Source organism: Symphalangus syndactylus, chromosome 3 (genome assembly GCF_028878055.3).
Source record: "Symphalangus syndactylus isolate Jambi chromosome 3, NHGRI_mSymSyn1-v2.1_pri, whole genome shotgun sequence".
In the NCBI taxonomy this organism is placed as follows: Eukaryota; Metazoa; Chordata; class Mammalia; order Primates; family Hylobatidae; genus Symphalangus; species Symphalangus syndactylus.
In genome coordinates, this window is record NC_072425.2 from 9,976,468 (window position 1) to 10,001,530 (window position 25,063).

The 25,063-nt window shown below is 56.1% G+C and overlaps 1 protein-coding gene across 2 annotated transcripts in view; it reads right to left on the bottom strand.

The window, feature by feature from the left end:
- COL5A1 (collagen type V alpha 1 chain) overlaps positions 1-25,063 on the bottom strand; it is a 210,114-nt gene that overhangs the window by 50,297 nt on the left and 134,754 nt on the right. For both annotated transcript variants that reach the window (XM_055270439.2, XM_055270438.2), the window contains exons 26-34: positions 23,224-23,268; positions 21,094-21,147; positions 15,949-15,993; positions 13,362-13,415; positions 10,994-11,101; positions 10,045-10,098; positions 6,912-6,965; positions 951-995; positions 762-815 (exon numbers count right to left, since the gene is read on the bottom strand). In XM_055270439.2, the coding sequence (XP_055126414.1) occupies positions 762-815; positions 951-995; positions 6,912-6,965; positions 10,045-10,098; positions 10,994-11,101; positions 13,362-13,415; positions 15,949-15,993; positions 21,094-21,147; positions 23,224-23,268 (513 nt within the window). The remainder of the gene's footprint in view (positions 1-761; positions 816-950; positions 996-6,911; positions 6,966-10,044; positions 10,099-10,993; positions 11,102-13,361; positions 13,416-15,948; positions 15,994-21,093; positions 21,148-23,223; positions 23,269-25,063) is intronic.

Genomic DNA, 25,063 nt, shown 5'->3' on the forward strand with positions numbered 1-25,063 from the left:
TGGAGAGGCAGAACACAGGGACCCGCTCTAGGGCCACCCCCATGTGACAGCTGCTGCTCTGAGTTCTCATAGGTGAGCCTCATGTCAGGTCACGGGGCACACGAGAAGTGCCCCAGAGCTTGTCCTGGAGGAGTTCAGGATAGCTTGTGGGTGCATTCCGGTCAGCTGAAGGATGGGCCAGCTCGGCCCCTTAGCCACTGGAAGACTCATCCCAGCAGGAACCCGCTCTGGAGTGGCATTCTGGACAGGTAGGAGCAGCCCGCCTGCTGGGTCTGTGTCCAGATGCTCCATCCAACGAGTGGCTTCAATGCCCCTCAGTGGGAAGAATGTGCACAAGGCCAGCCTGGGCCTTCCCCTGCCAGAAAGCACTTTCTGTAGGTTCTGGTAGAGGCCTCTGCAGCTCTCAAACCCCTTTCAAGAGAGGAAATAGGGCCTCCCGACCAGGGCGGGTGAGTCTGCGGTGGGCCTGGCCCCCTGCTGCCGCCTCTGGGGTCCCAGGTGTTGGGGCGAGGCCCTGTCCCTGCTCTGCTGGGGCCACGTCTCATGACCATCATTCTCAGCCACTTAATTAAATCTGATCTAAGGCATCCAGAGGCTGCTGGAGGGGATAAGCTTCTTCTTAAATACACCTAAGAAAATGTCCTGCCTTTTTTTTTTTTTTTTAAATAAAAAAGGTCACAGACACCCTCAGATGCTCCATGTCTCTGTAGCCCTGCAACTTGGGTTCATGCCGCCCGCCACCCAGGAGGCCAAAAACATACCTTGGGGCCAGGCTTCCCAGTGATGCCCCGGGGGCCTCTTTCACCCCTTGGACCCTGTACAGATGGGAGAGAAGGAAGGTCAGCTCAAGTCCCGACTCACTGACACCGCCTTCCCCCCGCCCCCAGCATGTGCACCCTAAACCATGCTCCCGTTTCCCAAACATGCCCACGAGCTGAAAGGGTCGTTACCGTTGGGCCTCGCTGCCCCCGCGGTCCCGGCTTTCCAGGGGTCCCCTAGAATCAGAGAAGGGGCTGGTCAGTCACTCTCTAAATGCCCGGCCCCGCTCAGGTGGCAGCTCTCTCCTGGGTTATTGAGAGACTGTGAATTCTGGGCAGGCTAGGAGCGTAGGCCTCCCCGCCACCCACCTTTTCCGTGTTTTAACAGGAGATTTATCAGGGCGAGAAGCTCACCGCACACCCAACACACAGAGCTTTGCACTCCTGCACAAGTCCTGCTGAAATCCAATTTTCCTCCTGCAGTCTGATGGATGTTTATACTATTATCTGGTTTCTTTCCTCAGAGCACCACCACATCCCTCCTCCTCCTTCCTCCCTCCTTCCCCTCCTTCTCATCTCTCTCTCTCTGTCCTCAGCAGGGAGGGAAATCATTATTGCAAGAAAAGAGAAGAAAGTCAACCCCTTTCATACATAATTTACTTTTGCTAGTTAAGAATATTACCCATTAAATTTTCAACAGGCTCTGCAGACGTGCAAACTTGCAATTTAATATATAAATAATATATCCAAGAATCATCGGCTTCTCCTCTAATAGAATTTATACTCTTTTTTCTGTTGTGGTTTTGCATTTTCCAAACCACAGAAAACAAATGCAGTGCAAAGATGTCAGAGCTGTAAGATGCATTTAACCTACAGCGCACAGAAGCCGTAGGCTGAACGCGTGGCGGCCCCTACGTCCCCACCGTGTCCCAACTCAGCTTCCTGAACTTGACTGTTTTTTGTTCTTTTTTTTTTTTTTTTTTTTTTGTGACAGAGTCTCACTCCGTCGCCAGGCTGGAATGAATGCAATGGCGTGATCTTGGCTGACTGCAACTTCCACCTCCCAGGTTCAAGCTATTCTTCTGCCTTACAGGCGCACGCCACCATGCCCAGCTAATTTTAGTAGAGACGTGGTTTCACCATGTTGGCCAGGATGGTCTTGATCTCTTGACCTCGTGATTCACCCGCCTCAGTCTCCCAAAGTGCTGGGATTACAGGCGTGAGCCACCGTGCCTGGCTGAACTTGACTGGTTTCTAATGCTCCGCCCAAGGTGGATCGGTATGGCTGGAGGCCACCTGATAAGTTTCCCCTCATCGGCTTTCATTAATTTGCTGCCAGAGTCAAAACTGCTTCCTAGAGTCTCCCATTTTGAAATCCATTTAATAAAACCATTTATGATGATGAGTTAATTATGTAGCTTTTTAACAATGCGCTCCGGTTCCAGTTCTTCAATTACTATGGTGATATCCTTTGGCTTCCAATAAATATTTGCATATGAAAATTAACGAAACATCTGCTTTCTTCCAGTGATAGGCATTCTACAGGCGAGGATGCCCACGGCCAACCTGGTGACTCCTGGCATTTAGGTGCGAATGAGCCCCAGCTGCCAGGTTTACTCATTCCCATCCTCCCCTAGAATGAAAATCCTCCACCCTAAAACAGTCCCTCTATGACCTGGACCACAGGTTTAATCCTGCAACACAAATGGCTGCAACCCAAACTGACTGTGCCCGAGGCACAGGAGCTGGGGCCCTGGCAGGGAGCAAAATACCAACTCGGCCACAATGCCATCTGGGGCTCCCAGCAGGCATCTTGCTCATCTGTTTTCTTTATGAACTAACTCAAGCCAAAGAATTTCGAGTCCCTGTGACTGGAACTGTGGAACAGAATGTCCCCCCTAGTCTCCTTAACCTTCCTTCTCCCTGGCAAATTCCTTGTGGGCACCTGTCTTCTTGCCCTTAGGAAGGAGTGGACAGTCCCAGCAATGGCCGTGCTGGGAAGCCAAACGCAGCTTGAGAGGGGAACTTCTACTGGGGAAGCCAAACACAGCTAGGAGAGGCCTTCCACTGGCGGGCAGGTGCATCTGAAGAGAGGGTCTTCCCCCTTCCCGGGAAGGGGCTCCTGGGATCCCTCCTTGGCCCGAGGGGCAAAGCAACGCTTTGTTCACACCCACTCCTCTTCCTTTGGCTTCAGCTGGCTTGACATAGCAGCTTATGTTCCTACCATTTCCACGTCTGGCCCATAGTCAAGGTCCATAGAACCAACGCTAGCTCTGCAGAAGGTAGGACCAGGCAGACAGAGGGAGGCAGCCCTCATATGGAAGGCAGACACACATACACATGCGCACACACACATACATACACACACATGCACACACACATGCGCACACACACACATGCACGCATGCATGCAGACACTCAGGCCTGGCATCCTAGTACCTAGAAGGATAGGTCTGGCCAGAACATCGAAGATCTTCTAAAAGACCTCTCTGGGCCAGGCACGGTGGTTCGTGCCTGTAATCCCAGCACTTTGCGAGGCTGAGGCGGGCAGATCATTTGAGGTCAGGAGTTCGAAACCGGCCCGGTCAACATGATGAAACCTTGTCTCTACTAAAAATACAAAAATTAGCCAGGCGACCTGTAATCTCAGCTACTGAGGAGGCTGAAGCAGGAGAATCACTTGAGCCTGGGAGCTGGAGGTTGCAGTGAGCTGAGATCACACCACTGCGTTCCAGCCCGGGTGACAAAGCGAGACTCTGTCTCAAAATAAATAAATAAATAAATAAATAAATAAATAAATAAAAGACCTCTCTGGATGAGCACAGACATCCCACTGGCTTTCCCTTTGACCATTAGAATGGTCCGCTTCCCATTCCTGCCCCACACTGGGACCAGAGCTGTTTCAAACAACCTTCAGTGCCATTCCCCCTGGCTAAAACCTCCAGTGGGTCCCAGTGCCTTGGAATAAAGAGCTTCCCCCAAAGCAGCTGGCTGCCCCGGCAGGCTCTGCGGCCCACAGCCTACTGCCACGTCTCCCTTGCCGGGCTTGGCTCTGTGCCAGCCCCTGGGTCCTCACCTCCTGACCCCACAGCTCTGCCTGCTTTCCATACCTCACCTATCCACTTCTGTCCCTCCTGCAGGGCTCAGGAAAAATGTCACTGCTCCAGGAGGCCTCCCTGGACCTTCTGGGTCAGAATCTGGTGCCTATGACCTTTCCCTGACTCACCCTTGTCCTTAACCGTCACAGCCACCACTCCTGAGTGCTGCTCACTAGGTGGTGTTCCTCTCTGGATGCCAGAGGGATGTCTGGTTTGACCACCAGAGTCCTCAGAGCCTAGCAGAGCACCCAGCACTTAGAAAGGACTTGTGATGCGTGTGCTGTTTAAGTGAATGGACTGCCCCCAAGACTACCAAGTCCAAAGCCCAAGGCAAAAGAAGGGCGGCCAAGGGCGAAACCCGGGAGGCAGCATCTGTTCACCGAGGTGCAGAAGGCAAGCCAGCGCCCAGAGGCTTCTGGGTAACCTGAGTGAGGCTTCTGCAGTCAACAAAAGAGGAAGGGTCCCTTTGCAAGGACAGCCCAGCCCCCAGCTTCCTGTGGACATTCGGGAAGCCCAACCTAGTAGACCAGAGGGCACCCACACTCTCCGTCATTCCCCAAACTTGGCACAAAGCATCAACCCTGACCAGAAAGCCGGGCAGTGCTGCAGGCATCATTCTGCAGTGATGATGCCACTGAAGGCTCATGTGGGCAAAGGCTGTGCTCAGCGTCCTGAACAGGAGGCTCTGAAGGCTGTGACGGCAAAGATGAAGCAGGCCAGGGCTCCATCTCACACGCATGAACCACCACCACCACGGCTCAAGGGGAAGCAAATGGCCTCACTCTTTTGGCCTGAGGTCTGTGTTATGGGTTGTGCCACCAGCCAGGTGCAGCAGTGAATGAAATATCCTTGGGCAGGGCCAGACACCCAGAGGCTGCAGAAAGGCTGTGAGTGGCTCCTATGTGTGACTGGGGTGCATGGTGCATGGTGCCTGGCAGGTCTGGGCTTGAGTCAGGTTTGTGTTGTGTCTGGTGACCCACAGTGCTGATGCCCTGGACATCTGGAGCATCCATCTAAGCTCCTTGGCTCGGGGATGGGGAGGCGGAGACACATGAGGGGCAGAGCCCTGGTCAGGACCATAGGAGTGAGCAAGGGCTCCCGGTGCTCCACGAGGTCTCTGGTCCCACACGGTCCTCCATGGAAAAGGCTTGCGGTCACATCCCATGACCAGCTGCAGAAGGTCATATCCTCTCCCAGACACTCTCACTGCAGTGCAGTGTGAAAGGTCTCCAGCACAGGAGCAGCCCACCGGGGTACCCCACATTCCCCATGCTTCCCAGAGTGGTACCTAAGAGTATTTCAGAAGACAGTATATCCCCAAAGGCACTAGCCAGGCCTTCTCCAGAGGAAGAATGACAGCTAGATAGAGACAGATGGAGAGGTGGATGGGTTGGATAGATACAGACAGAGATAGACAGATAATAGAAGATGGATGGATGGATGGATGAATGGGTAGATGGGTGGATGGGTGGATGGGTGGACGGATGGATGGATGGGTAGGTAGATGGATAGATGGATGGATGGGTGGGTGGCTGGACGGATGGGTGGATGGGTGGGGGGTGGGTGGGTGGGTAGGTAGATGGGTGGGTGGCTGGTTGGCTGGATAGATGGGTTGGTGGATGGGTGGGTGGATGGATGGATGGATGGGTAGGTAGATGGATAGATGGATAGATGGATGGATGGATGGGTGGATGGGTGGGTGGCTGGATGGATGGGTGGATGGGTGGATGGGTGGGTGGGTGGGGGGATGGGTGGGTGGCTGGTTGGCTGGATGGATGGGTGGGTGGATGGGTGGGTGGATGGATGGGTGGGTGGATGGATGGGTGGGTGGGTGGGTGGATGGATGGATGGATGGATGGATGGGTGCGTGGATGGATGGGTGCGTGGATGGATGGGTGCGTGGATGGATGTGTTGGTGCGTGGATGGATGGACGGATGGATGGGTGGGTGGATGGATAGATGGGTAGAAAGACAGAGACAGAGAGAGGTGGAGATGGAGATAATAGTTTCCTTGGGTCTGTGCTGTCAACTTACGCTCAGAACAGTCTTCCTTTTCCTATTTTGTGAATCTGGCAGAACACATTTGTTTGCTCATAAGGTTTTAGCCAGGAGGGATGGGCCCAAGAGGGAGCTGCAACCCTGTAGCTCTGTCTGCCCTGGGAGAGCAGGATGGGGCATAGGAGGATGGGCTGGGCAGGGCCGCAGGATCATGGCTGGGGCTACGAGGCAGGTGTGAGCTCTGCCATCTTTCAGGGAGCAGGTCCCCCAGGCCTGCTCTGCAGATGCTGTCCTGCATGTATACCACAGACTGGCCTTTCTCTGTCCCTGCCATACGCCCCGTGGACAAGGCCAGCTCAGAGTCCAAGGCCTGAGGACCATCTCTCTCCTGTTTTCCCGAGTGGCAATGCTCAGGCACTGTGATTTCACTAAGAAGCATCCAGGACAGCTCCTGCAGGGAGGCCTGGGCCGCGGGGGCTCCAGAAGGTGCGGGGAGAACACAGCTCCCTCAGCCCGGCCCCCGGTTCCTTCGTTGAGGGTGAGAACAAAGGGGACTCGAACCACACTGCAACCTGGTGGGTGTTTATGACAACAGCAGCTTGCTAACCCTGTTCAAGTTAATGTTAATTTAAATGACTTTAAATTTGGACGACGGTAGGTAGCAGGACATTTTTGAAAGGAAAAAAACAATCTCCTTTTTCCCTTCCTTTTAAAATTAGCTTGGAGGAAAAGTCCACTTGGGTAGAGGAGAAGAATCTGATTTTCAGAATGACCAGAAAGAGTCTTCTGGATTGTGGTGCTAATTAGAAAGCCCCATTTTCTCAACACACTTCCTTCCTGTCTCTGACCCTGCCTATCACATACCTGCCTAGCTCAGCGTCTGGAGAGTGTCACCAGCGCTTGGTGCTAAACGTCAAGAGCTTAAGGCCAGCCATTCAGGAGAGCAGTTTCAGAAGCAAAAGAGTGAGAAATAAACAGGCCATTGGCTGGAGAACCAACTCGCTATGCACCGAGGCAGCCAAACAAGCTGCCTGCCCAGGGGCCAGGCTGTCCTTACCCTGCCGCCCTTCTCTCCGTTGGCACCAGAAAATCCAGGGAATCCAATAGAGCCCTGAAAGAGAGTTTAAGGAGGAGGCATAAGAGCTGGGCCAGGAATGAGTCATGCTGCATGGGCCGCCTGGGGGACCGCCTGCATGCCAGTGCACAGCCTCTGCCCCAGACTCCACCTGCCCACCCACCCAACCACGCACCTAGCTGTCTACCTACCTTCTCACCTATCCACCTACTCATCCATCTACCTGTCTACCCACCCACCCACTCATCTGCCTGTCTACCCACCTACCCATTAATCCATCTACCTGTCTACCCACCCACCCACCCATTCATCTATCTGCCTGTCTACCCACCCACCCACTCATCCATCTGCCTGTCTACCTACCCACCCATGCCTCCATTCATCCACCTGTCTACCCACCCATCCACCATCTACCTGTCTACTCATCTGCCCACCCATCCATCCACCTGTCTACCCATCTGCCCACCTACCCATTCATCCACCTGTTTACCCACTGGCCCACCTATCTGTCTATCCATCTACCTGTCTATCCATCTAACTGTCTACCTACCCACCCACCCACCCATTCATCCATCTGCCTACCTATCTACCCACCCCTCCATTCACCCAACTGTCTACCCACCTGCCCACCCATCCATTCACCCACCTATCCACCCACTGGCCTACCTATGTATACATCTACCTGCCTACCTACCCACCTAGCCATTCATCTATTTGGCTGTCTACCTATCTACCTACCCCTCCATTCATCCACCTGTCTACTTACCTGCCCACCTATCCATTCATCCACCTCTCTGCCCAGCAGTCCACCTATGTGTCTATCCATGTGTCTACCTACCTGCCTACCCATTCAATTTGCCTGTCTACCTATACACCTACCCTTCCATTCATCCACCTGTCTACTTACCTGCCCACTCATCCAACCATCTACGTATCTACCCACCTGCCCACCCAACCATTCATCCACCTCTCTTCCCACCAACCCACCTATCTATCCATCTACTTACACACCCATGCACCTACCCATTTATCCACCTGCCTACCTATCCACACCCCTCCACTCACCCACCCACCTATCCCTTATCCATCCTCTCTACTCAATAAATATTTCCTAAGCATTTCACAGGCTTCAGCTCTAGAAATCCAAATGGAGTTTCATCATGCTCCGCCCCCCGCCACCGTCCCCCACCCGCCCGTGTCCATAGGAGGGTGGCTGGTGTTTGGGAGAAAGGGACACACACTGCTGAGCTGAACTGAGGTGAGACATGAACATTCCACTGTGACACTGTATTTTCTGTGCCTCGTACACGTTGTGTTGGCGTCCCACAATCCCTCTAAATAAAGCACAGCAGCTTGCAGAGTTGGGAATGAATGCAAATTTATGCACTGACTGTAGCACCTACCAGCTCTTTAATTCTAGAAGTCTGCAAGGTGCACACAGACCAGAGATGGATTTAGGGACTCTGACCTGGTGAATATCCAAACACCCACGCAGGAAGCAGCACTGCAGTGAGGTGCTCAGCTGCCCACAGGGTTGGCGCTGGCCACTGTCTTTGGCAGGTCTCTATTTGTCTGGCTTAAAATCCTGTCCTGAATGCACACTTGTATCCATGAAGAGCTCACACATGTCCTAACCTTGTATTTCTCACAGGGGACTGAGTTCAGCCAAGCCACTCATACGCCTACCTGCCAATCTAGGCAGGGGGCGGGACCCAGGAAACCTCTGTGCAGGTGACACAGAGCTCAGTTCAGAATCCGGGTCACTGTGCTGATGGCTACTTCTAGTCTCTGCCCAGGACACATGTGCCATTCCTTTCCAAAAAGTTGCCTGGACTTGATTTAGACCATCCATCTCTCCCAAACTTCTCTTCTCTCCATCCCCAGAGGGATGTATATTAAAAGAGAGGAAAAGTGCCCATCAGCCCCTTTGACCACATTCAGGTGACGATGCTGCAGTTAGCAGCTACATCACACCCACATTCAACGAGCCACTGTTAGATCCTAAACGAAATTCCTGTTTCACAGCAAGCTACCTCTCCTGCATACCGGGTGTGCGTCTACACACACGGAGCAGGGGGCTTCGCATTCCACAGGAAGGACAGATATAGGAGCATTTCCTTAATGAGAATGGAAATACCTGGAGGGCAGCCCCAGCCCACCACGCCCGTCCTCCTGTTAACAAGACTGCTCTAGTGAGACCGAAAAGGTGCTGAGGCTAAAAGGAGGTGCCTCGGGCAGAGGCAGATCTGAGAAAGACGGGACCCCGCTTCGGCTGTTAATTATGTCTCCAGTGCAGGCAGCTGGTTATTCTTTAAGGAAGAACCATGAATAATAAAATAGGAGATTTGAAAAAAAAATAACGTTTTCAATGATTTCCAAAGCCTCAAAGAGCTGTTTCACTTAAACCTGAACATGATTTCACATAAGAAAGGTTTCCTTTTTCTTTTATACTCCATCATAAGCAAATAGCCTTCTAATCGCCAGTGAGGTGGAGTTGAGAGGTGACCGTCCCACGGATTCTGGGTACGGACAACCCGGGGGTCAAGGGTCACCAGCCAAGCAACAGGTGCAGAAGACCGCAGGGGACTCCAGGAGGATCCCAGAAGGACCCCAGGTGCCTGTGCCGCCTGGGGCAGAAGACTCATCGCCCAAGAGCTTCCTTTCAACTCGGCAAATTAATGCAGAAGGCAGTGAACACGGTGGAGGCTGAGAGCCACAGTGTCACACACGCCCCCAAGGATGGGGAGCGGATGAACCTGTGCAGGGTGGAGACGGCCGGTGGAGCACCCCTCTACCTGTCCCGGGACACCTAACACAGCCGGATGCAATCTGAGGAGGCCCAGCGGTACAACCCTCCGCGTGCGCCGGAAAACCTAACACAGCCGGAAGTTACGACGGAACATTCCTCCGCCTGCGCCGGGACACGTAATATGGCCGGAAGTTACAGGCGGCACATCCCGCCGCCTGCGCCCGGACACCTAACACGGCCGGAAGTTATCGGCGGAACATCCCTCCACCTGCGCTGGGACACCTAACACCGCCGGATGCAGGGTGGGGAAACCTGGAGGAACATCCCTCCGCCTGTCCCGGGACATCTAACACGGCCAGAAGTTACCTTTGGTCCTTGTCTTCCTGGGTACCCTGGTAACCCTGGGACTCCGAGTTTTCCCTGGGGGAAGAAAGAGTTGCATTAATGGCTAGCACGGTATTGCTCCATCCGTTTCTTCGGAGCAGAGAGAAAGGACATGCGTTCTGGCAGGGGCCTGGAGGAGGGTGTGGTTTCCAGAGGCTGGGGCACAAGTCATCATGCAGAAGCCCTGCCTGCCCTGGGTGGAGGGTGACTGCCAGCACCCATGAAATCCAGCGGGTACCCAATGGTCCCTGCACCGAGGGAGAAGCGAAGGCCCCTGGAGGAGAGGTCGTGCCGCTGTGGAGCAAAGCGATTAGAGGCGAATGCCCCAGCTCAGCGTGTTCATCCCGGGGCACCTCTGAGCCCTTTTGTGTGGGTCCACGTAGCAGGATGGGGTAGGAAGTCTGGACCACCGCATGCACCATTCCTGCCTGAGCCCAGGATGGAAACAGGGTGGAGCCAGGGTGTGTGGCTGGCCCGGGAGCCTCCCGCAGCTGGAAACTGCAGGCCTATGGATGGCTGCGTGCCCACAGCCTGCTCCGAGGACCCCGGCCTTCCTTCCTGCCAGGCTGCCATACCTTCAGGCCATGGTGGGGACACCGTTATTACCCAGCAGTGGAGGCGGGAATGTGACAAGGACAGGGGTCCTGGAATGTGGGGGCTCAGAACGCAGGCTCTGTAGCCACCGGGAGGAAGGAGCCCTCCAAGGCGATGGTGGAGGGCTGGGAAGGGGCGAACCCGGGACAAGGAAAGGGTGGTCATTCAACCGCTTCATAGGAGCAGCGGCGAGAACCCAGGGTGGAGACAGGAGCCCACTCAGGAATCACCCCCACCCCATGCCTAGGGCAGCCACAGCCAATGGGAGCCTGAGGCCATGGGGAAGGGCCTATCAGATCCCTCCCAAGAAAGTGGCTGAATGTCCCACATCACAAACCTTCTCCCCAGGGGGCCCCAGAGGACCGGGGTCACCATTAGGACCTCCGCGACCCTTTGGGCCTTCAGGGCCATCTTCTCCCCTGGGACCGGGTGGGCCAATCTCCCCCTGCAAGCCAGAAAAGAGGAGGTGAGAAGACCCCACACACACGCACACACGCTATTCTCCACCACCATTCTGAGAGCAAGGGGACGGGTCACAGGCACCCTGTGGTCAGAGCTGCTCCACCAGCTCGGCCTCACTCAGACCACCAAGCTGCTCTTGGAGCCACTGACAAAATGAGCGCTTTGTGCCACGAATTCCCGGGCTCTGCAGAAGCTGGTCCCTGCACCGAGGTTGCCTACTATTTATTTTCTCAAGGCTGCACGCTCCTACTTCCCAATTACCTTCTCTAAATTGAGTGCCTCTTGGCTAAAATGACTTTGGTTAACAATAGTAGCTCTGAATTGCTGTTTCTCCAAATAGAGCAGAGTGACTGGGAGCTGCTGCTGTTTCTGAAAGCCCAGGAGGTATGGAAGTGGACCCCAGCCCCGGATGGGGCAGTTACCTGGGCATAATGAGCACATGGGAGAGCCCCAGGAGGCGTCCCAGGAACAGACGGGCTTAAATTCCGCCTCGTCCAACTTCCTCAAGTTACAGATCCGGAGCTCAGGGCTCAGACAGGGGAGAGGGCTCTGGAGCCTGCCCAGGCAATGGTAGCGCCACGGCAGTCTCTAAATGCCCTTCCTGGCACCCTTTGTCCAGCAATGGAAGGATCCTCCTCGATCATTTGTCTCTAAGAGCAGCTGTAAAGCAGTGGTGCAAGCCCACAACAAAAATGTGTATTGCTCGGATAGAGAAAAATTAATAACTTCCTAATTCTGAGGCTCTAATCTGTCATCAGGTCAGAAACTCTCTGTCCCTAAGAGGTGTTCCTCTCGTTCAACAAAATAATCCTGCACACATTTACAGAGCACCGAGAAGGTGCAAAGCGCCAGGCTGTGCTTCTCTGAAGAGGTCCGGATGCGGGGTCCTGTTCCCTGGGCTCAGGACGGGTCCCACCCCTCCATCCCACCCTCGTCCCATGGCAACAAGAGCTCCACTCTTGGAGCCCTGGCACAGGAATGCGTGTCATCTCTTCTGAAGCTGCACCCTCGTCATGTGGACGCCACATGTGTGAACAGAGGCATCAGAAAGGAGGGGAAAAGGACTTTCACCATCAAACCGAGAGGCCGCTGGGATGTGGGGATTCAGGAGCCTTCCACTAGGAAGGAAGTTCTAGAATGGGTGCCTTTAGCAGCAACTTAACTGGGACAACATTGCGAAACAGATCCCCTCCTTCCTCCCCCTTCCTTCCCACAGAGGTGCAGATTGCCTCTGCCTTTTGCCTGCCAGGTTGGGACGAAGTGCCAAGTGTGTGGGGCTTTCCTGTTCTGGAAAGCCACCTACAAGTTGGTGCTACAGGGGGACGACTGCGGCAGCTGGGTGACAGCCCTGCTGCAGCCGACAGATGTCCGTCCCGGTGCGTGCACAGCTGTCACCACGGCTGTGCCCACCGGAGGCCGAGGCGTCTCGGTTCCTTCTGCCGGGCTTCTGCTCACTGAGAGGTTACTGGGGAAACCTCCAAGAGTTTTTTGACCGCCCTGGCTGCTCTAAGAGCTCCCTACTCTTCCTTCGTGCCCTTTGCGTCACCTTCTCTTTAATTATAGGAATGTGCAGCCCGTGGCTTTCTGTGGTTGCCGGCAAGCCCCAGTCCCTCCCAGCACCCACCGGCTTTCTCTGGAGCCGAGCTAAATTATTCATTTTAAAAAAAGCCAGGTTGCTGCGGCTTCTCCTGAGCCAAAATCATAGACCACAGGACTGTGTGGGAGTCCCAGAGCCCCTGAACTGTTTGGGGACCAGGATGCTCCCCAGGCTCACAGGGATCCTAGACCCACGTCGCGTGCTGCCCTGTGGGCACCGGCCCTGTGGCCTGGGCAGCAGCTGCGCTCCATCGGCAGGCTGGGTCATTTCTGTAGCTGCTTTCCTTTCTCTTCCCAGGCACGGCTTATCACTCTTGAGTCAGGTGAATAACTCTGCAGTCCACAGCTGCAGCCAGAAGTGAACCCAGCCCCACTGACCCCCTGTGTGAGACACTGGGTGGAGGAGCTGGCGACCACAGGTTATTCCCAGTCCCCAAGGGGCAAACTGAGGAGGAGGAGGTGAAGAGGAGCTGGAGAGAGTCGGGCCCTGGGCTCCAGGCCACTGTCCCCTTCCCACCAGGAATCTCTACCAAGAGTTTCCCTCCATTCTGAGAAGCTGCCCTGTGGCAGCAAACATCCCCACCCCTCCCACACGGCCAAGCCCACCCAGCTTTCCCCAGCCCAAATCCCAAACCTGAGATGCTCACCCGATCACCCTTGATGCCCATGTCGCCTTTAAACCCAGGAAAGCCGTCTTCACCCTGAACACGGGACAAGAGAGTGCCTTAGTCTAGGCAAGAGGACCCGCCTCCCTGGCGGTCGGTCCCTTCCCCGCTCCAAACAACCACACTCAGCACCAGGTCCCCCACCCTTGGGGGGCAGCACACGCCCCGGACAGGGTGGGCTTGGGGCCCATCCCTCGAGAATGGCATTCCCGTGAGCTCTGCGTTCCCAGCTGTAACGTTCTGAAGCTGGAGAGAGCTGCGTCCCTGCTTCTTGGGCCGGCCCAGTTTGAATCTGAATGTTCTGTATGGCGAGGCCTCAGCAAGCCCAGGCCCGTGAGCTCCCGGCATCATTTCTCAGTGCACTTTGTGGCGTCCCATCAGTACTGAAGCACTGAAGTGACGGGTAAAGGGGGTGACAATTGAGGACGGGGAGCTGGATGAAAATGCCCCTGCAAAGAATCTCTAACGCCTGCTCTTGCCGGCACTGCAGTAACAGGCAGTGCTTCCAGAAGGGTAGGGGTGTTGCCGGGGGTGGCGGGGGAAGTCTGCGGCCCGCACACCCGGTGAACCTGGGACCCAAGTGAGGCTGCCGCAGGTCAGCGCCCCCTGCTGTCCGTTCGAGTCCCTGGTCTAGACTTTCCCCATCCCGGAAACCACAGGGCAAAAGCCCTCAGATCCTTCTGCAGAGGGCACGGGTGGCTCCCAGAGAGAGGGCCCTTGGCTGGGCTTTTCCTCTCATTATTCAGGGGCTACATCTTGATCCAAAAAGAGTGAAAGGACAGGATCTGGGGACTCAGCCGGTCGTAAACATTCAAGGCCCGGCTGGGGGCACACGCAAGGGAGGCAGCTTTCTGTGCAGTGAGAATCCAGCCCTCTCCAGCCAGCGCCAGCTCCCGGGGCTCCTAGGGCCCCCAGGGCCTCAAGGCTCTTGTTCATAGTGTTCACATAGTGCTGGAAGCTTAGCAGCAGCCACAAATAATGCAGAAGTCCACAAAGACGGTCCCTTGACACTGCCCCCCTCCTTCCCCAGACCATCTCGGGCTACCTGCGTGGCCCTTGGGAACAGTGCAGGAGCTCTCCTGGCAAGAAGGCGTCCCCTGCACAGCCCAATCAGTATCATCTCAGGTAGCCCTGTCTCTGGCTAGGGACAAATGTGACAAGATCAAGTGGCAAAGCTGGACTCTGTGAAGCCACCTTGGAAAGGATGAACAGTCCTCAGGTGAGGGAGCCTCCCGGGGACCAACGGGATGGAATTCTGGGATGGGGACCCTGTGTTCGTAAGGCCCTCATGTTCCGAAACCCCGACGGGCTCCATGTAGAAAGCAGTGCTCTTGGAGAGACCAAACTGCTCAGCTTTCCCAGATGCGGACTTAGGGTTCCGCTGTGCGGATGCCCTCGGGAAGGAGCCGAGATGGCACAGGCTCAGGCCTCTTGGCTGGTCCTCCCACAAGGGCAGACACTAAGAACAGAAACCAGGGACAAGCACGCTCAGCAAACGCCATGGAACAAGGGCGTTCCTGCTGCTGCATCATTTCTGATTCAGTTGTGGCCACTTAATGCGTCCCCTCGGGAATGGCTTTAGGCCGGCAGATTTCACAAGAAAGGATCCAAGTGACATCTTCGACAGGCGGCAAATAAGGAGTCTCGGCACGTGGACCATCCCAGCAGCAGACGCCAGCACCCGCGCTCCAGCCCCGCAGGCCACCATGGCCAGGGGAGAGCCCAGGGTCTGCCCAGCAAAGGGGCCCAACGTGCCTTATGGAAAGCAAGTATTGCATGACTACACGGCATAGCAGGGCGAACCCGCGACAGAGCGTGAGGCCACGGTGGGGAGGGCGGCACGGTGAGGCCACCCCTGAGGCCTAAATCTGTGTCATAACTGGGCCTTGGATTTGGCTCTGAGCTTCCTTCCACCAGAGTGAGAAGAGAAAGATGGCAGGCCATGCAGCTTCATGTGTCTCAGCCTATCACCGCTGCAGGCTGCACCCAACCTTCTGACTCTGGCAGGCATGCATGGGGGTGTACTTTAGCTTTGTCTTCACCACAGTGATCTGCTTAGGCCTGACCTGCCCCCACGGACCATGGCCAATGGCAGGCCTCTCTCCTTGCCTGCCTGGCCCTGCTGCACACTGTGAGTTTCTGCAGCTTGGGCTGCCCAGGATGAACATCTAACAACTAAATGGACCCTCATGCCAGCGGCCATGCAAGGCGGCCCACCTGGGAGTGGGGAGGGTGACAGGTGTCCACTGGCCCCTGCAGGCACATGCGGGGCTGTGTGTTGTCTCTGGGGCCAAGGCCTTCTCCTTGTGCAGAGGCACAAACCCTGGACCCACTCAGCTCTGCTAGGGGATGTGCCCCAGGGGACTCGAGGGCCTATCCTCCTCAACTTACTGTTCTTCCGTCTGCAAACAGAGACACTTTCCACAGAGTGGCATCCATTCCCCTCAGTACCCAGAGGCAACATCCACCTCAGCTGGTTTCATGGAAGAAGCAGTGTGGGAGGGCCCTGCTGGCTGGAATTCGGCTCCGGACTAAGCAGGGGGCCCCAGGGCTTCAAGGACAGACTTACCTTCTCGCCCTTTGTGCCCTTCAGACCACGGATGCCATCGGCCCCCTGTGCGGGTGGGAAAAGAAAAAGGAGTGAATGGTTACAAGTCTCAGCCTCTCTAGAGCTGTCGCAGGCGTGTCAAGACAGGCTGAGCTCGCCGAAGCTGACAGATGAGACCAGTGCCCTGCCCTCAACACACTTCCTCGCACGTGTCCCCCTGTGGCCTCGGGAGGCCCAGCGTGACCACAATTCCTGGGCTGACTCCACTGACTCCTATTCTTTATGCAAAGACCCAAGCCCATCCCCGGCCTTCCAGCCCAACCTCTGGATCTGCCCTTCCCAAGGGTCCACACACCACAGCCAACACACCCCTCCTGCTTCCCATCATAGCATCATCTTCTAGAAACACCCCCACCTTTCAGAGATTTGGGGAGGAAGCAGGAAGTGAAGTCTAAGTCAGACTTTATTAGGTCCCAGCTCCCCCTCCATGGCCTCTGACAATGCCCCAGACTCCTGCGTGCCTCAGTTTCCTCATTTGGGAAGTGGAGAGGACGACAACCCTTACCTCGTTACCACTGTTGGGAGGGAAATGCCTGCTAAGCTCTCAGAACAGCACCTAGCACCCAGCACACAGTAGGTTTCAATAAACAGAAGCCCAGTGCCATGTATTTCAACTCCGTGTTATCATGAAGAGATGATACTGGGATATTACTAATGAATGATGATAACATTTATTGCAGTTGTCATGAGTTCAGGACACACCATCCCACCTCCCTGCTGAACAGGAGTTTCTGGGACAGGGCCCAGGACTATTTCTCTGACACTCTCACTGTGCCAAGCGCCTGGGGCAGTGCAGGTAAATCTGTGGGGTGGAATTACGCAGCCACACCCTTGCTGTTAATGTCTTTGACTTCAGTCCTCCCAGCAGGGTGACTTTTAGCTAGAGAGACTACCTCGGGCTACCTCAGGCCACCCGCCCATGGGACTTGAGAGAGAGAGAAGCCACACTGCCCCCAGCACCGGGATTCCAGGCTGAGGCTGAAGCCAGGGCCACAGAGCACTGGGGGACGCAGGGGCTGCCGGCTGCCGTCTGGTGGCCAGAACTTCCCACATACTTGGCAGTTCTGGCCTTTCCCCAGGTCCTGGAGAGGGAGGGTCTCTGGGAAGGGATGGAGACACGGAGGTGCTCCTTTCTGCAGAGGTGGCTGGGCTTGGGCTGTGTGCCCTGGCCCTGCCAAGGAGCTGCAGATGTAACTGCAGAAACCTCTTCCACTCCAATGCCAGCTGCAAGGCACTTCCAGCCACGCAGACAGGGCAGCAGCGTGGTTGCCCTGAACCATAATCACTGGGGATTTGGAGCACGGGGGACAAGCAAGAGTTCTGCCACTACACCTGCACGTACCATTGCTGAAGTCATGTCTGCTTCACACCTGGCCGCCACCACTAGTGGAGAGGCCTGGGACACCTCCCTCCACGCCCAGCACAGGGCGGAGGCAACCGGGAGGGCACGGTGGGCTCGGAGCAACTCTGGTTCGCCTGGCCTGGCACTTGGCACACTAATGTGGGCCAGCATGGAGTGCCTTGGGGGGACAGGGCACAGCTCAGAAACAGCACTGGCCCAAGCAGGGAGACTGACTCCAAACAAGCTTCTCCCACGCTAGTCTCTGCCCCAGCCTGAGATGGGACATGGACCTCAAGATGGAGAGGAAGCACCGGACAAACACGGCGTGCGTATTCCAGGGCTGAGTGGGAATGGCCAGCCAAGCCACGAGGAGGCTCAGAACAGCCTGCTCCAGGCCGCTGCCCCCACTGAGCACAGCACATGCTTGGCAGCACCTATGGGCCCGGGCAGCCCAGGAAGGTGAGAAGTGACTCAGCTGGGCCAGCTGCTGAGAGGCGAGCGGCTTCTAAGCACTTGGTGGTGTTTTTTTTCCTAGCAGACGCCTTCTTCCAAAGCAATCCTGGCTGGAAGCCCCCAGAGGAAAAGAACAGGTAGGGCCACGCTGGCTGACATAGAGCTGGGGGCCCCAGAAAACCACCTGCCGTCTCACCACGGCGCAGCATCACCTCAGGGACAACAGCTCCAGAACCCCACCGACAAGGGCTTTTTAGGAGATGAGCTACTTTCTTTTCTTGGGGCAGTTTTGAGTCCTCACCATACTTGCAAAATAGAAGAGCAACTTTAGATTCTGCTTATTTCCTCTGAAGCGCACAGGAAAATCGCAGATGTGGCTGAGAATACAATCAGGGTTGAGCCTGCTCAGCAGCGTCTGATCCTAAATGCAATGCCATGTCCAGCTGCCCCTCCCTGCTGTGAGTCCTGGGGGACTGGGTTTGTGTGGCTGGCATTATTTTCCAGGAGCACTGAACTCCCTGGCACAGCATCCAGAGGGCATTGGCACCAGCTCTCCTCCCTCTCACTGGGCAGGCTGGGGGACACTGCTGCTCCCACCCTGCCCACGCCCTGCTGAGAGCAGGCAGGTAGGACCACAGCCTCCTGAGACCCCTCCTGGTCCTACAGTTCTACTGTTTGAGGATCTCCATCAGAGAAATGGGACCAACTAGACAGAACCAGCACTTCCCAGGGTTTCTCAGCCACGGGACTGTTGACATTGGGGCTGCTGTGTCCGTGGTGGGGGTGAGCAGCATCTCCCACTAGAAGGCACTCCCCAGTCATGCAGGAAGTGGCCCTGGCTGGGAAGGGCTGGACTGGGGCATCTGTGACTCGGCCGGCCGGCCACCCCCGGGAAGGAGCACTCAGGAGCTGCAGCACGGCTGGGGCCAGATGTGCGCACAGCCCAGAGAGGGGCAGGCTTTCGCCCAAGGCCTGGATGTGAACTCATATTTGGGGCCTCCTGGCAACCCCCTAGCAGCTGGGGGCTAAATGAGGGGTGTATTTGACTCTGCTGACAGTCAAGCTCAAACAGGTGCCCCTTCAGAAGTGCAAGGCAGAGGGAAGCCTGGGGGTGGGCCAAAGGTCAGTGAACTCAAAGGAACACAAAGGGAGCCTGCTGTGGCCTGAACGTCTGTGTCCCCCAAAAACTCATCTGGTGAACCCCAAAACCCGAGGCAATGGAACTAGGAGGTGGAGCTGTGGGGAGGTGACTGACTGGGTCATGGGGTGGAGTCCCTGTCATTAGGATTAGTGCCCTTACCGGAGGCCACAGGGTGCTTGTCCCCCTCTTCTGCTATGTGAGGACACAGTGAGAGGGGACCATCAGGGAACTAGACAGCAGCCCTCTGCAGACACTGAGTCTGCTTGTGCTGTGATCTTGGATTTCTCAGCCTCCAGGACTGTGAGAAATAATTTCCTGTTGTTTACAAGACACCCATTTTAGGGTCTTTTTATTATAGCAGCCCCAATGGACTAAGAACCTTTTCCTGAGAAGAAGGTAGGGCTTTGGTGGAAAATAACAGGCCCCCTCTCACCAAGGACTATTCACCTCAAATGGCGGCAGTGTGGCCCACGCAATCCCACGCCCTGCCACCATCACTGCCACCCAGGCCAAGCTCGTGAGGCGCCAACACCACTCACATTTCCAAATGCACAGGAGCATGAGAAACTTTTTCCCCGAGGAAAATTATTTTAAACCTCGGTTTTCCTTCTACCCTCTGCTTCCAAGTCTAACTGGATTGCTCATGTCATGAATGAATTTTAATCAGATAGACAAGATAAGAGCATTCTCCATAAACATTTTAAAGCAAACACCTTTTTAGCTCACAGAAGCAGCGTTATGCAATTAGCCATGTATGGGAGTTGGCAGAGGCTTCTGCTATGCGACAGGAATTTGTAAAATAAACATGCTATAGAACTCACATAATCAGCATTTCTGCTAAATTATCACCCTTATAAAATTCACTAGGCATTTGGCTGGTAGAAGCTGGCTTTAGGGAAAAACCTGACTCGCCTAAGGCTCCCAACCGTTGGGAGGTCTCTCTTCAGTACCTCGTGAACTTGGAATGTCCTCATTCCTGGGAAATGGAAGTCAGGACCTCCCGGGGACAAGGGTGGGGCACTTGATTTGGAACCTGGTTTGATTTCTGACAGCAGCCTCGCTTTTAGTGTAATTTGGGGCATGTCACTGAAAACTGATGTCTTGGGCTCTCGGAGCAGGTGAGGGGGTGACTAGCCAGAGTCAGGAGGGTTGATTCGGAGCAGGCGACAGTTTCCAGTCGGCCTCCATGCCCCGGGGCAGCCACACACTTCTGATGTGCAACAATGTTTGAAAAGCATAAAGCCCTTTGGACCAGGGAGGTGAGGGGCAGGGGACCTGATGAGTCGTTTCTACAAATCCCTCAAGCTTGACTAGTTGCTATATATATACACATATGCCTTCACATCCAGTTAAAAGCATCTTGAAGGAAAGAATCATCATGAGCCTTTAAGACACCACAAGTCCCCATTCTCAGAGGAAGAAGAGAGCTGGTCTGCATGCACCGAGGGGTATGTCCATCTACCCAGAACATGCCGTGTCCAGAGAGCAGCACAACTCGAGATTGCATTACCCAGCTCAGAGCAAACACAGTTAGCTGGGCTGTGACAGAGGGGCCCTGTGTCTGGGATATTGCTCTGGAGCTGCACGCCCCATGTAACGAGGTTGCCAGAGCCCGTCATGGCAGAAACACGATTGATCGTGAATAAATGGGCAGCTCCCACGAACTCCGCCTTGTGACGGCGCTGGCCCACCCAGTTGCTATCGGTGGAGACAGACTCTGTTTCTCACTCGGAATGTGCAAGTGGCTGGGAAGAAATGTTTCCCAGCTTCCCCAGGAAAGAGGCCAGGCTCTTCGCCTCAGCTGGGATCTGCTGTCTGCGAGGAGAGTGGCAGAAGCCTGACCGATGGCAACAATAAAAGAGGCAAGAAGCAAAAGGACGTGTCCCGTCCTGACAGATGGCCGCCAGCGCGCCCCTGCTTCGCCACCACAGGCCGCAGACTGTCCCGTGCTCCATAGCAGCCCTCCTGACTCCGGCTGGTCACACCCTCACCTGCTCAGGCCCTCTGTCCTGAGACCTAGCATCCACACAAGTGACTGGGAGGACTGGGCTACTCCAGTCTGAATAGCAGGGACATTAAACCACAGAGGATTCCCTAAAACCAGCCACGCCAAGGCCCGCAGTCCCAACCCTGACCTCCAGGACGACCTGGAGTGGCGTGAGTCTCTTACCTTGACTCCTCGAGGACCTGGGTAGCCGATCGGACCCTGGGGGCCAGGTGGACCCTAAAACCAAAGAGAAAAAGACCGTTAGCCCCATGCCAGTGTGGAGGTGCCCGGGGAACATCAGGAAACTCCAGAGTTCGGCATACCCCTCCTGCTGAGAGCAGGGCGAACATCCCCGGTCAGGGCCTCCGGAGAGGCCCCCCCCCCCCCCGTGGGAGACTCGCACAGGTGTTCACAGCCTGCACTGACAGTGGAGGTGTGGCTGTGTCTCATGCTGAGCAGGACACAGAGGTGAAGCAAACGCTGGCCCCACCCTGGCAGTCAGGGAAATAAGGGATAGGCTGGGGGAACAGTGAGACGGTGAAAGGCCAGCGCTGGAGCTCTGCAAGAAGCGTTATCCCTAAAGAAATGCACTCCCAGCCTAAGGGCCTGGGAATAAATCAGGAGAGCTTCTGGCTGGGAGAAGGGGCAAGGCTGCTAGACAGGGAAGAGGCATCCTCCAGCAGCGAAGGCCCTCGCCGATGCTCATCTAGAGCTCACAGGGGTGGGCATCCAGCCCCGCCTGCCCCCAGCCCAAGACTCCGGCATGATGAACAGCCCCCACCCCCTCCCTCCCAGCCCCCTTTCCACGTGGTGTCACAGCAGCAGCTGAAGCTCCCAGACAGGATGGCCTTGCTGGCCTACTCTGCAAGGCTGCAGCTCTGAGGCCCGGGCCCAGTCTGCCTTGCTCCCTGCCGTATCCCATCGCTAACAGGATGCCTGGCGCATAGAGGAACTCAGGAAGTCCCAGGGAGTACGTGAATGCCTCTCGTTTCAGTTGAAAAGCCAGCTCTCGGAACAGTGGGCCTGTGCTGTGGGCTCCAAGTGCCAACCGCCTGTCAGCACCAGTTGCGGGCGCTGTGCGAGCTCTGGTGGCCGCAGGTGCTGCCTCCATCTCTGATGATAAGAGGCTGTGCCCAGGGAGGAGGGCTGGTAAACTCCCCACTGGAGGCAGCGGGAACTGGGTCTCCCATGGTGAACAGAAGCCAAGGGCTGAGGGGAGGGTTCACCCCAGTGGCTGCTGTGACTTTCAGGAGAGGGAGCGGGGCAGACATGGTGAATCTCAGACCCTTCTGGGTCTCAGAGGCAGCACATTGGAGAAGTGCCACTGCCCAGCAGGCCTGGCACTGGAAATGGAACTCCCTGTGAGGACTGGCGCTAGCTCTGCTGCCCTGGAAGGTCAGTCCTGGCCTACCACACCCTTGGCAAGGGGAGCTGGGACCAAGCCCCAGACCCCATCTTGCCTGCACAGGCCCTGCTTCAAGAAAGAAATGTTAATCAGGCCCAATCCCAGAGCCTGTGACAAATGGGGCCTCTGGAACCCCGGAGCAGGTGGGCCTCTGCTCTCAGCCCTGGGCTCCCGATGACCATGAGCTCAGTGTGCAGTTTCAACACACAAGAAAAGCAGTCTCGGGGTGAACGAAGGTTGGCGCACACCAGCACAGCAACAGCAGGCCCTGCTGGCCACTCCTCCCGTCCGGAGGCTCTTCGCACAGAGGCGCTTGCAGCCCAGCAGCTTCGTCACGAATCGCAGTGGAGAAAAGGCGCTGGTGGACGCGCTGCATGGGACCCTCGCAGGCCCAGCAGGCCCAGCAGGCCCCGCAGGAGGAACCATGAGCCACTCACAGTGCCGGACACAGGCATCCGTAGAAAGACCCCATCCCTGGCACTGACATGACCTGGTAGGTCTGTCCCCATTCATCATAGCATCTCCCCAAAACTTAAAGGCCACCCAGTTGGTGCAGAGTCAAGGTCAGGGCTGAACACCGAGACACTGCCCTGCTGCCCACACCCGATCCAGTCATGGGCATCCGATCCGATCATGGGCACTTGATCTGGTCATTGGCACCTGATCTGGTCATGGGCAGCAACTGGTGGTTTGAGGGGCACTGACCTAGACAGGGGCGCCCCGCTTCTCGGGGTAAAGGCCTGTGTCCCCCCGAGGCTGGGTCCCTTGGCAGAGACACCTGAGGAAGGGCTGAGTGTCCCCGCTCCTTCCTTTCCAAGCTGGGCGTCCCTGAGCAGAGGCTGAGCCCAGAGCACCTGGACCCACCCTGCCTGGATGCTGAAGGGTAGGAGGGCGTGGCGAGCACCCACCTGACCTCCTTTCTCTCCTGGAGGGCCTTCTTTGCCAGGGTGTCCCTGTCACAAAAGAAGAAGCCTTGATTAGTCAGTGCCACTCCAGAAAGCAGCCTCCCTCGCTTCCTCTCCCTGTGTAGCATCCGTGATCATGAAGCCTATTTCCCTCCCTCCCCAGGAAAACTGAGAGCACCAGAAGTCGAAGGCAGCTGGACAGGCAGCCAAGCACAGCCTGGCCTCCCCGAGCCACCAGGCCCTGAACCTTGGCTGCTCCATCTGCAAAATGGGAAGAATAAACCTGACCCTGGCCCGACCCTGGCCACGGCCAGAGAGACTTGGGGGGAGTGTGCAGCAACCCCCAGGGGCACAGGTGACCTGCACGGTGGCTCCTGACCCGGCCAGAGTCAGCCCCGCCCTCCAGTGCAGGTCCACAGACCAGCGACCCACGAGTGGGGACGGGGCCAACAAGGGCCTCTTCCCCAGGTCACCTGACAAGATGAATCTGCACAACAATGAGCTGGGACCAGGTTCCCAGCGTCCCTGCTTCCCGGACTAGCAATTGCTGAGCTGTCTGCAAACCTCGGAATCTCTGATTTTTGGGGAACCAAAAGCAAATCAAGGTTGGTGCGGGGTGGAGGGCTAAGGTGTGTTACTTGACTGAGGGGTCACAGGTGCCTCGTTTGAGACCCACACCCTCGGGTCTCCACCTGGCCGCAGGGATGGAGGGGAGCTGAGCGAAGGTGAGGACCTATGCCCCATGTGACAGGTACCCAGCCAAGGCCCTAGGAAGGACCTGTGTCTCCTGCCTGCTTGGGCCTGTACTAATTCCATTCCTAGGAATGCAGGTTTCTCTGACTTTCCAGCCCAGGCGGGTCACTCAGTTTAATGCCTGTGAGTTCAGGATCGGTGAGCCAAACGTCCAGGATAAAAGCAGAAAGATCATCAATGTTCACTGTGTGGAAATGCAGCTCCACCAACGAGGATTCCAGGAAAGAGGCTGGGCGGGGTGATGAGAAGGCTGGCAGGGCGGGTTCTACTCTTGGATACACTCAACCTGCTGTGTGAGCTTGGGCAGGTCACTTGCCCTCTCTGGGCCTCCCGCTTCCTCAGGTGTAACATGAGAGGGTGGCGAGATGCTCTTCTACCTTGAGTGGCCTAACGTTGATCTGAGACTCTTTCTAGACACAGTAGCATTAAGAAGACCCAAGTCTCATCGCCTCAATTAAATGGTTTGTGACTTTTAAGTTTTTATTAGCTGTCCAATTGGATTTGATGCCTTTGCAGACTGCCTATCCTAGCAGACAGCCTATCCTAGCAGCAAGTGAGTGGGAGGGTGCAAAGTTCCCCTTGAGGGAGGCTTTGAGGAAGTCCAGGCACCTGTGGTACCCCACCCGCTGCTTCAGCTGGGAGGGGACATGCTTGGCCACCACGCCACCTTCCGGAAACAAGGCTCATGGTGCCAGCACCTCACGCTGGCCGGGCTGGACCCAAACAGAGCCAACGAGAGGGTGTCCTGGTTCCAGGGTGGCCAGGAGGGGTTCTTTGTGGCCCTTTATTACAGTTTCTATCAACCACAGAAACCTTTCTGTGAAGGACCTGGCGGGTGGATCTGCAGGGGGGCCAAGAGCCCAGCTCTGGACCAGGCAGACCCAGCCCCAGCTGCTCGAGGAAGCCTCCAGGCCTCTCCACATGGTCATTTTCTCAGTTCCAGGCTGGAGATAACAGCACACCTGCACACAGCGCCGCTGCGGAGACACACAGAGCGTTCGCAAAGGGCTCAGGACTGCGCCCACCCAGGGAGCACCAAGCAGAGTTAGCAGCCGGTGTCACGGCGGCCTCCATTCCCGTCCAGGCCAAA